Here is a 12575-nt window from a genome sequence, read left to right as displayed (position 1 = left end):
TTATATATTTATACATATTTGTTTGCTTAATAACTTGTATCTCATTAAGCCAGGAAAAGGGCTGTACATCAATTCTTCAGTATTTGCATGGAAAGAATATGTTACATGGGAAATTTGAAATATTTATAAAATAAATGAAAAGAAATGTCACAATTCTACAATCACAGAAGATTGCTGAAAGTTTATATTTTAGATTTTAGGTTAGTCCCTTTCTCTCAGCCCAACCAACCTAGGTTGTTGCTGTGGAGAAAATAGGACACAGCATTAGGTATGTCACCACGAATTATGCAAAATAAAGCAGGTTATAAAATTAATACATAAATATGCAAATCAAATACTTTGAGCACCTAATGAGAAGGAAGGACTCCCTGGAGAAGAGCCTAATGCTGGGAACGATTGAGGGCAAAAGAAGAGGCAGACGACAGAGAATGAAGTGGCTGGATGGAGTCACTGAAGCAGTAGGCGTGAGTGACTCCATTCAAATACACAATTAATGTTGGTATTAATTTACTTACAGCATTTTCTATACCACATTCCACAAGGATCCCCCAGTGACTTAACAAACAGCTAAATATAAAATCTATAAAAATGTGTCCTCGCCACAAATCCAATGTCTACTAGTCAACAATATCCTATCTTGTACAATTTGCATTAGAAAGCATGAATTTGGATTTCATTTTTTTTCTCCTACTTTTTTTTTCCAGAAATAATCCATCAGTTCATTTTGGAACAGCAGAAAGGAAATAGAGTACCTTTGTGCATCAATCCACAATCTGCTGCTTTTAAGAGCTTTATTAGGTAACTGTATGTAATCACTTCTGATATTCATTTATTTCCTTAATGGCGAAACATTCTTTTTAATCCTCTTTGAACTAAGGAGCCTTCCAGTTATACTACCTGCATGCCTGATTTGTTAAGAATGCTTTAACATTTTGATTGATAGATTTTTGTGGGGTCCTTGGTGCTCTCTGAGTTTGGTTGTTTTCTCACAGACATTTCACTACCAAATTAGATAGCATCATCAATGGTAGACTACAAGATCTGATGATGTTTTCTTTTTAACTTAACTTAACTTAACCTTATTGGATTTCTAGACCACCCCTCTCTCAAAAGAGACAAAAGAGAAAATGTTTTCTTGAAGACATTTCATTACCCATCAAGCACAGAGAGCATCAAGGACCCACAGTTCAACCCTGAACTGCAAACGTTCTTCCTCCGCTATTTTGTATGTTAACCAAAAGCAGCCAAAATGCAGCACAAAAAGAATAAAACAATAGGTTGCTGCCTTGGAATTTTTCACCTGTCTATACCCTCCTTTGGATGAATAAAGAAGTAAGAATTTTCCATTGCGGTTATTTCATCCCATGGAATCAGCAATCCCTTAGCTTGCCAGAACATAGCATGGTATTCAAGCTGTTATCCTCCTGTCTAGTTGTAGAAGGAAGAGCATTCAAGCTTGTGCATCATTGGTGGTGAATGGTGCAATATATATGGTAATTTGATGTAAGCAAAGGAAAAACACTCATTTCCTTAAAGCTTTAGAGTCTAAATTTAACCTTAGGCAAAAATAAAGATAGGGGAGTGAGGTAACAATGCAGTTTGTTTAATTTAGATGGTGGGGGGCATCTACATTCCATGGATAATTTCAGGCATCCTTTAGCCTCATTTCACAATCCTTGTGCATGAGAGGAAAAAGGGAGCTCCAGTTATTTCAGTCCTACCCAGCAACACTCAGGAATATGATCTTTGACTTGTCTATCTCTGTTTAAATAATTGCATCTCACTTTTAATTGGATAAACCTCAAGACAGCTGATAATAAATTACACACAAAAGAAGTGTACTCCAAAGTACTCTTATCTCATCAGCGGTTGGTCCTTTCGCAATAGGTGGAGGACACTGGATGTAATCCCAGTGATAAAATTCAGTATTAATTGTTTTTGACGTCTAAGTGCAAAGCTTCACAAAACAAGTGGGAGGAGAATTATTTAAATAACCGAGAACCAAAGTGGTTCCATTTAGAATCTTTACATTAGAGTTCTCTCCTAAGGGGGAAGCAAAAAGAACGTAGGCAGAGACAAGAGGGAGTTTTCCTAAGATAGAATATATGGACAGAATGAAGATACCAAAGGAAAGAACATTAAAAAGGATGTTGCCCTAAACCCCAAAATATTAAAGGGACAAACTGAGTTTTGATCAGAGACAAGAGGACTGAACTGTGATAAAAAAAGACCCAGGAGAAGCTAGACATGATCTTGGCAGGAGGTAGCGAAGAGTTTACTGTTTTTTTAAAATATATTTTTATTGATTACATATGAATATATTGAATGCAGTGTAATTGTCCTGGCATTCCACTTGCCATAAAACAAAGATAAAAACAAATAACATATATACTACAGTGCTAGTGTTGTACAGTTATTTTTAACCATCATATTCTAGAATAACGTATCTATCATTCTAATACCTACATTCTAATACATACATAGTATCTCTCTCCATGTCCCACTAACCTGATTCTTTCACATTCCAACTTCCACCTTGTGTTTCTAACCATTGATAGAATCTATTCCGCGTAGCATAGTATTCTGTATCTCCTTTATTTACTATTTATTTACTCAATTTCTATAGTTGCCCATCTCAGTCAAGTGGCTCTGAGCAACTTACAATCCTAAAAGTGTAAAACCATTAAAGCAATAAAAAACAGTAAAGGAATAAAACATCAAGCAAAATAAATACATAACAGCAGGCAGGATAGTTAACCAACTAACAAACAGAGGGCTTAACACATTCCAAACTCCAAGCATATAGCCAAGTTTTTAAAGCTTTACCAAAAAACCAACAGGGTTGGGGGGGGGGCATTCTAATCTCGGAGTGGAGAGTATTCTACAAAGCAGGGGCTACAACAGAGAAGGCTTGCCGCGTAGTTTTTGCCAGTCAGCCCTCTTTGCCTAATGGGTTCAGCATTCAGCAGCATGCCCAGTCCCAATTGGACAGATAGAGACACTTAGGAAAAAACCACCCCTCAGGTAACCTGGTTCCAAGCCAGTTAGGGCTTTAAAGGTGAAAACCAGGACTTTGAATTTCACCCAGAAGCACAGCAGTAGCCAGTGCAGCTCACATAGTAGTGGTGTTACTTGTGCCATGTAGCCAGCATCATTTACTGCCCGCACAGCAATGGGTACCATTCCGGTACGGTGCTCCGGAGGGCCCGCCCGCACTCCTTACCTGTGCTTTAAGCTTTTGCAGCTTCCGTGCACGAGCATGGTGCGTACGGTGCCTGCGCAATGCTCTGCTGAGCAGCTGGAGCATCGCGGAGGCTTGTGGAAGTGTCATTTGATGCTACAATGCATGCGCTCGCCACGGGCATGCATGTGAGTGACTCCGGGGCTGTTCCAACCGTACCAGTTGGAATGGAATCCAGAACCCACCACTGCCGCACAGCTACATTCTGCACCAATTGAAGTTTCCGAATGCTCTTCAAGGGCAGCCCCGTGTAGAGAGCATTGCAGTAATCTAAAGCATTGCTGCATTTGCAGTAATCATAGAAAGAAAAGAGGGAGGAGCTTTACTTTGCCCCAGGATGTCTTATTTTCTCTTAAGCTTCTGCTTTCACTCCCCTATGGTGAAAACCGAAGAGTATATTTCTTTCTCAAGCTCCAGATTCCTTTTTTATTTTGTTTTATTTATATTACATTCCAGTTCCATCGAACAGTGCGATATCAGGGTTTTAAATAATCAAAAGGCACATATTTGTTATAATATTCATCACAACACTATTAATAATGTAACTATATATCCATACAGTTACAGTAATACATAATATCTTCATCATCAAATTCCCTCCACAATATCATTCCCTCTTTTTTATATCTCCTCTTTTCTAACTTCTATTTCTTATTATCTAACCATTCGTAAAATACATCCCACGTCAAGAAATACTCAGTTTCTTCTTTATCTTTAATAATAAACGTTAGTCTATCCATTTCTGCACAGTCTAGTATTTTCTTAATGACACTCTCATCGGACGGTATTTCATCCTTTTTCCAATGTTGCGCAAATACAATCCTAGCTGCAGTTAATATACATAATACCAGATACATAGCTCCAGATTCTAATCCTCCTGAGTTGGAAGGGCTTCCGGTTGTATGGTGATTTTTTAAAAATTGAATTTATGATTAAATGTGTGTGTTCTTAGCATTCTCTGTGCCCCGCCAACCTCTTGAGAGGGAAAGTTGATCTTCTCTGTTTATTGCTTTCCAGTTCCACTGTTGCTCAGCCGTCTGAGATGCCACCATCTCCACTGGTCTGGGAATGAAAGTGGAAGATACAGTATACTACTGAAGACATAATGTAGCTTTCCACTGGATTCTGGGATTTGCAATTCTGGAGATTTAATCATGCTTGTACTGTAATTTTACTAATGAAGTTTTAAATTAACAACCACTATCCTTATATGTTATACAAATAAGTTAGAAAAATGTTAACTAGGCTTTTAAATCCTGTCAAAGGTGGGGTTGTGCTTTTAGGAAAATATACATATATATTTTATCCAGGGTTGCACTTTTTTCCCCTTAAATTTATGAATTGTAGTGCAGCTGTGAATCTTGCTTGGCTCGGAACAAACAAACAAACAAACAAAAAGATTGAACCATTTTTTTTCCTTCAGTTTTAAAAGTGAAATTGTATAAAAGGACAAGCTATTTTGATATTGAGCCATTCCTGAAGAATTGGGACTTTTGCTTGAAAAACAAAACAGGGAATACAAAACTTAATCATGACCAATCATAAAGCCTCATCAGAGGGTGCAGTGCCCAAGCGTGAGTGGGCAGCGTCACCTGGTGGTCACATCCATCTCCATAGCTTCTCAGTAGCGAAGTGGTGATGCCTGTGTGCTGTTTTCCAGTCTGATTTTGTGAGTAGAGAGAATGAGTTTTGATTAGGAAAGAAAAGTGTCTTTTCCTTTGAACCCTTCCCAAGTTATAAATAAATATATATAAATATATATATTTAATCTATTTTTATTAGAAGCTTTTTCTGCTCTTTTTCTTACATGAACCATCCCTTTCCCTTCCCTTCCCAGTACCCCAGCACGCATTCCATTCGGGGGCTAATATTTTAAAAAAAAATCTTGATATTCATTGCCATGGAGAGAAAGAGAGAGAGAGAGAGAACGAGAGAGAGAGAGATGTGCGCATGAGAAAGTAGTTTACACATTTTTAGATCTGTGAAACTTTGTGATTTCTTTTTTTTTTTTTAATCCTGCACTGGACAGTTGGATGAAAAAGAAATGAAAAAAATAGTGGGGGAAAGCACATAGGGAATTATGTTAATTGTATTTGTGTCATTAGGCAAAGCTGTGGAAGTCTTGAAATGTCACAGTAGTAAATAACTTTTATTACTTTTTGGCTAATTCCTTTTTGTGTGTGTTCTGTTCAAACACTGAATTATTCTGTGCATATGTATATATATATATGAACACAAATTGAAGGCCTCTACCTCCTGGAAGTATACAACACGGCTTGTTTACCTCCACCTGATTTTTTTTTTTTTAGTCCAGCGTGGAGACTTGAAACTTGAATGTCCCTTCCAACTTTTATATTTAAAAAAGGCAAGAAAAACTGAAGACTGTTTTTCAACTGTACAAAGAAATAACGAATGGATGGTCTCGAATTTTTGAATGTTGGTCTGGGATATTAAAAAAAATAAATAAGAGAAACCTTGGTGTTTGTCATGGACAATTAACTGTTAAAGTTATTTGTAAGTTATCTGTATTTAGCAGAGTATTTTCAGGAAGGGTGATCTGAGTTGGAACTGGATTCTATTAATTTACGTTTTTGGAAGTTTTAACTTCAATGAAGTAGTCATTTAGCTGGGGGGGGGAGACAAATTTTGAATTTCTCAAACAAAGATGCTGAAATATCTTTGTTTTTTTGTGTGGCTCCTGAGAATTTAAAGCAAACAAAACCAACTGCAGCGTTTCAATTAACTTGAATGAGAATCGTCTTTTTAACTTAAAAAGAGCCCATGAAGACACTGGTATGAAAGGTAAAATCTCAGAGGTTGGTCTGTTAAATGTGGCACACTTGCGGGTCACTTTGTACAATGTAGATTTTGAAGTACAGTGGTGAAAACATTAAATGTGACATTTGAAACAAACAAGCAAACAAACTTCCGTGACTATGTTGTTGTTATTGTTGTTTTATCCTTCTACTGATTTGGGGCATGCAATTCATTAATAATGGATTTGGGTCTTCCAAAGATTTGTTACATGAAGTTGCATTTAAAGAAGGCCATTGAGGGGTCACAGAGAGCTGGTTGAATAACTGGAACCTCTGACTACTTCAGTGGTGGGATTCAAAAAAGTTTACTACTGGTTCTGTGGGCGTGGCAGGGGAAGGCTACTGCAAAATCCCCATTCCCTCCCCACCCCACTAACCTGCTTTCCAGCTCTGATTCATGGGCAATAGATTTTCAACTCAAGGGCTAGACATCACACTTTTGAGAAGGATTCACACAAAGTAGAAGACATGTTTAAAAATAAACATGGACAATGAGGGAACAAGAAGCTAAATTCAAAGAGAAAATAAAGGAGCTGTGATGTTTAGCCTTGAATAAAGAGGAGTGTCCTCTTCAGGGACCTCTCATTTGTAAAGAGACAAAAGGTTAGCCAATAAATATACCTCTGTTAATATTTTAACAGAGAGAGGAAGCACCTAATTCTTGCCACTATACCCAACTGGTTTCAAAACTATTATTTAGCAATGCTTTTTTCCAAGCAATTTTTATTAAAATACATAAGCATATTCTTCTGATTTTGGCTACTATAGACTAACAGTTTGCATCTTCCTTTATTTAGCAAAGCAATGTTTTACCCTCTTCAAACATTTTGTGCAATAATCAAAGATAATCAAGCAACAAATTAGCGAACATCTAGAAGCAAACAAAGTAATAGCCAAAAGCCAACATGGGTTTGTCAAAAACGGATCATGCCAGACTAATCTTATTGCATTCTTTGACAAAGCGACAAAATTAGTGGACCAGAGGAATGCCGTCGATATAGTTTACTTGGACTTCAGTAAGGCATTTGATAAGGTAGACCACAACCTACTACTCGATAAAGTAGAAGAATGTGGGTTAGACAGCATCACCACCAGATGGATTCGTAACTGGCTGACCAACCGCACTCAACGTGTAGTCCTGAATGGAACTGCATCTACATGGAGGGAGGTATGCAGTGGAGTACCCCAAGGCTCTGTTTTGGGCCCAGTACTCTTCAACATCTTTGGATGTTGGGAATAAATGGGGAACTCATCAAATTTGCAGATGACACCAAGCTGGCAGGAATAGCCAACACTTCAGAAGATAGGCTTAAGATACAGAAGGATCTTGACAAACTTGAACATTGGGCACTATCTAATAAAATGAAATTCAGTGGTGAAAAGAGTAAGGTTCTACATTTAGGCAACAAAAACGAAATGCACAGAATAGGTGGCACCTTGCTCAACAGTAGTAATTGTGAAAGGGATCTTGGAGTCGTAGTGGACAACCATTTAAATATGAGCCAGCAGTGTGCAGCAGCTGCCAAAAAAGCCAACACAGTTCTAGGCTGCATAAACAGAGGGATAGAATCAAGATCACGTGAAGTGTTAATACCACTTTATAATGCTTTGGTAAGACCACACTTGGAATACTGCATTCAGTTTTGGTCACCACGATGTAGAAAAGATGTGGAGACTCTAGAAAGTGCAGAGAAGAGCAACAAAGATGATTAGGGGACTGGAGACTAAAACATATGAAGAACGGTTGCAGGAACTGGATATGTTTAGTTTAATAGAAAGAAGGACTAGGGAAGACATGATAGCAGTGTTCCAATATCTCAGGGTTGCCACAAAGAAGAGGGAGTCAAACTATTTTCCAAGGTACCTGAGGGTGGAACAAGAAGCAATGGGTGGAAACTAATCAAGGAGAGAAGCAACTTAGAACTGAGGAGAAATTTCCTGACAGAACAATTAATCAGTGGAACAGCTTGCCTGCAAAAGTTGTGAATGCCCCAACACTGGAAGTCTTTAAGAAGATGTTGGATAATCATTTGTCTGAAACGGTATAGGGTTTCCTGCCTAGGCAGGGGGTTGGACTAGAAGACCTCCAAGGTCCCTTCCAACCCTGCTATTGTATTGTATTGTATTACAAATTGTAGAAAGTGTGTCAGTTGGTTGCAGTGTTTCCATGCATCTCTTTCATAGTCATCACCTGCTTTTCATATCAAATCGCATATTTTAAATTCACATATATTCATGTATATCACGATTATTATATCTCAACCTTAATTTGCCTTTTATATATAATATTCAAAATCTAGAATAGGATTATATGATAACATTCTATTAAATCATCCTAAAATCATCTAATCACAATACATTTATTATTTTATTTATTATTTATTATTCATATTTATAGACCGCCCCCTCTCCCGAAAGGGACTCGGGGCGGTGTACAGTCACTAAAATGCGTTATAAAATACATACATAAAACAGTTAAATAATTAAATACGTAGGTGGAGGAGGTTGCAAGACTGTATATAGAATAATAAATATAGTACATTAAAAGCTTATTAAAACCCCAAACCCAATTAAAATATCCCCGGGAGGTAAAACTAAGAAAGTGCCAGGCCGGCTGATTGAAATAGGTGAGTCTTTATAACATATTCTAAATAAAGCTTTTAAACCTCCGCTCATATTCTCCATGTGTTGTTTATATAAAATTTCATATCAAATTAATATATATATGTATTGTTATCATTATTAATCATTATTTAACTATAGCTATTGTCACTTCATTTTATACATACTACTAGTAAACTAAATTTAGCTTAGTTTTTATTATACATTTTCATTGCATCAACCTGTATCTTTCCAGTAATAGTGCAGTCTTATATCTCTTGCCATTTGTAGCATTAATATTCTAGTTACTTTCTTAATAAATCTTGTGTGAACCTCTCTTCGCAACATGTTGTTCCTTTCATATCTCATAAAAGCTCGAAACCCAGCATCTACTCTTTCCATCAGCTTATCTTTGGTTATCACTGGTGCTTCTGTCAAGATTTCTCTCCTTATCTCCGTCAATTTTTCTCTCTTTTCTTCTTCTGTGCTTTGAAGTCTGGGGTAGAATTCCAATCCATCTATCTCCCCTTTCCATGTTCTGTTCTTGCCATTAACAACCAAGTTCACTTTGTTGTCAGTATCCACAGATTTCTTTTCTCTTTGCTCATTTATTTCTTTCATTTTTTGAACTCAGTCCTCCACATTCTTCATTTGATAAACATCCTCAGTTTTTCCATCAAATTTTTCTGTTTTATATTTCATATTCTCAAATCTCTTCAATTCTCTCTGTCACAACTAATAGATTTTGAATTTCAAACATAATTATTTGCAATGTTACAATTTCTTTTTCTTGCTGCGCCATTGTTCCAATTTTGCAGGCACTGCCACTATAGGATTCAAGGCTATTTTAATAAACTTCAAACAGGTTCATTTATTATCTTTCAAATCAAAATGTTGTCTTCCCTCCAGTAGCTAGTGATAGAACTCCCAAAAAGCACCTGTATAAACAACTTGTGCTCTTCCTACTATCACTCTCAGTAAACAAACTGAAAGAACCTTGAATCTCAAGTGATCAAAGAGAAAGAAAAAACAATGTATCAAGCCTCTAAGTGGCAGTGTAACTGCTTTTCCTCCTGTTGTTACAACCTTCTTTATAATCCTTCTTATCTTCTTTATATTCCACGCTTAAGAAAGAAAAAACCCTTAAATGGAGATCAAAAACAATCCAATCAAGCATTATAAAAAAAGAAGGAAATTTTTAATCATAGGTGCAAGCAAAAGTGAAAAAAAAGAAGAAATTAATCCATTCAGTTTAAAAAATAGGAAGCCTTTGCAAAAATTCCATCCATGAAAATTTTTTTAGAAACAGGATAACACACTAAGTTTAATGTAGATTAATTTCGCCATTTGCAGTCTTCTATCTTCAATTTTAATTTAACTAAAAAAAATTTTTTGGGTAGTCTCTTTTTCTAATAATAAAATTTCCTCACCAATTCGGCACACTTTCTCTTTTCGCTTTCTTCCCATTCCGGAGCTGTACCAACTTCAGCAGCTTCATTAGCTGCGTTTCTGTTGCCGGAAAAAAAGGCTATTCTTGGATCTTTCAGGAACTTTGCGGTGTCCCTGAGATCGGCAGGAGGTGCCCTTCTCAATCACCATCTCTGCAGGACGGTTTAGGTCCGAATGGACCATCCAGTGGCAGACATATCGAATGCAATCTCGGAGCACCAAGATAGCACGTCGTGACGTCATGATGTCAGCCCATTTCTCTGTTGATAAACTGTTAATATAGCAACATGGAGAATAGTTATAGAAGTAACACCTAGACTTATATACCACTTTGTACTGCTTTACAGCACTCTAAGCAGTTGACGGAGTCAGCAGGTTGCCCCTAACAATCTGGGTCCTCATTTTACCAACCTCAGAGGGATGGAAGGCTGGGTTAACTCTGAGTTAGGATCAAACTTCTGGCTGTGAGCTAGCATGCAATACTGCATTCTAACCATTGTGCAACCGCATTATAAGCTATTATTGGCTTATAACACTAATAATGGCAATGGAGAATCGTGTGAATTATTACAGCACAACTGCCATCTCAGGCAAAACATCCAAATGAACACCATTAGATGGCAACATTAGTAGTTCCTACTGGTTTTTACTGCCCTGTAGCAGTAATCAAACTTCTTGCAGGTTGGATATAGTAGCCGTATAATAATACATACAAAGTATTTTAAATAGTTGAAAGCAATACGAACTGTTCAAGCCCTTCCACATTTGAAAACCGGCTCCTTTCACTAAAATGGCATCTCTGACCTTTTGATAAAATGTTACTTGTTTAACAAAACAACTTCAGCTAAAAGTCTTAGTGTTCCTCTTTCCTTCTCAGACATCCAAGAGACCTCTTCTGCTGAGATATGTGCAAACGCCTTTAAAAAAAACCAAAAGAGAGGTTTGATTATGGATGCGTTTTTGATCGGTGGTGGAATGAGTTAATTTAAAGAAAGCTACAATATTCTAAAATAATGCCGCCTCAACCTTTAACAGAAGCACAGAACTCTTTCCATAAACTTCCTGTTGTGGCTGCTTAATTGTTGATTTGGTGCATTTTAAAAAGTTGATCCGAATCAATTTTTCTGAATATGCTTCCGTATAGACTGAATCTTGCCATTGTTGATACTTCTCCAGCAGAGCTCATTCCGCTAACTATATTCCCCGTGATTTGGACACCAGGATCCATCATGTTCTAGCCTCCTCCAAAGTATCCTCTAGAAAATAGCAACAAAGTAACTGTGTATTGAGATCCAGTTAAGCCTCTTCCACCAGGAAGGTTCATTCAACTGTTGGCTAGACTTGATTTCCACCATCTAAGTCCAATGGTCCTCAACATGGGCAAGTTTAAGAGATGCTGACTTAAACTCCCAGAATTCTACTGGCTGGCCAGCCTATCAGAGTCCACAAAAATGTTGAAGAGCAAGTCAACTTCGGACTTCCCAAACTCATCAACCATATTTTTAACCTACATGGGCGAGGGGGTGTCACGACTTTGGCAACATTTAAAACTGTGGACCACCTTCAGGGATGGAAGGACCTCTAAGCAAGATTGGCTGGGTCTGCGCGGACATGCTTGCCTAAAATTTTAACCATTCCTTGCTTAATTAGAAATACTCTGATCATGTAGATCGGGGTGTCTAATCTTAGCAACTTTAAGATTTGTGGACTTCAATTTCCAGAAGCCATAGAATAGCTGGCTGGGAAATCTGGGAGTTGAAGTCCACAAATCTTAAAAGTTGGCAAGATTGGACACCCTGATCTACACAATTGTATGGATGCAACTTGTGCAGGTTATTCAGGATAAGCAAGGCATGGTTAAATTTTGGGCAAGCATGCCCACGTACCCAGCAATCTTAATTTAACTTATTTTTTAATTGTATTTCTTTTGTCAAGCGTGTATAAGATAACAGATATAAGTATAAAGCACTCTTCTTGTTTATTTATTTATTTATTATTCGTATTTATAGACCGCCCCCTCTCCCGAAAGGGACTCGGGGCGGTGTACAGTCACTAAAATGCGTTATAAAATACATACATAAAACAGTTAAATAATTAAATACGTAGGTGGAGGAGGTTGCAAGACTGTATATAGAATAATAAATATAGTACATTAAAAACTCTAATAACCCAGGAGTTAAAATATTACCCAAAATTACCCATTAAAATATATCCACCGGGAGGTAAAAACTAAGAATGTGCCAGGCCAGCTAATCGAAACAGGTGAGTCTTTAATTTTTGACGGAAGGGACGGAAGTCAGTGGTAGTTCTAATGTCGGGGGGAGGGAGGTCATTCCAGAGGGTTGGGCCCATCACAGAGAAGGTCCTACCCCTAGGCGTCGCCCGCTGGCACTGCCTAGTGGACGGCACCAGTAGTAGTCCCTCCCTGTGAGAGCGGATTGGTCGTAGGGATGTGTGCGGGAGGATAC

At 37.6% G+C, this 12575-nt stretch overlaps 2 protein-coding genes across 3 annotated transcripts in view; one reads left to right on the top strand and one right to left on the bottom strand.

The window, feature by feature from the left end:
• NLK (nemo like kinase) overlaps positions 1 to 5876 on the top strand; it is a 129000-nt gene extending 123124 nt beyond the window's left edge. The window contains exons 10-11 of one of the 2 annotated variants that reach the window (XM_081944358.1): positions 705 to 804; positions 4259 to 5876. In XM_081944358.1, coding sequence (XP_081800484.1) covers positions 705 to 802 — 98 coding nt within the window. In that variant the 3' untranslated portion in view covers positions 803 to 804; positions 4259 to 5876. The remainder of the gene's footprint in view (positions 1 to 704; positions 805 to 4258) is intronic. The other variant, XM_081944357.1, reaches the window with a different exon arrangement.
• Positions 1 to 12575, bottom strand: part of LYRM9 (LYR motif containing 9) — a 403766-nt gene that overhangs the window by 188727 nt on the left and 202464 nt on the right. The window lies entirely within an intron of this gene.

The sequence above is a fragment of the Natrix helvetica genome (assembly GCF_964273705.1).
Source record: "Natrix helvetica genome assembly, chromosome: 2".
Taxonomy (NCBI): Eukaryota; Metazoa; Chordata; class Lepidosauria; order Squamata; family Natricidae; genus Natrix; species Natrix helvetica.
This window is presented reverse-complemented; position numbering and strand designations above follow the sequence as displayed.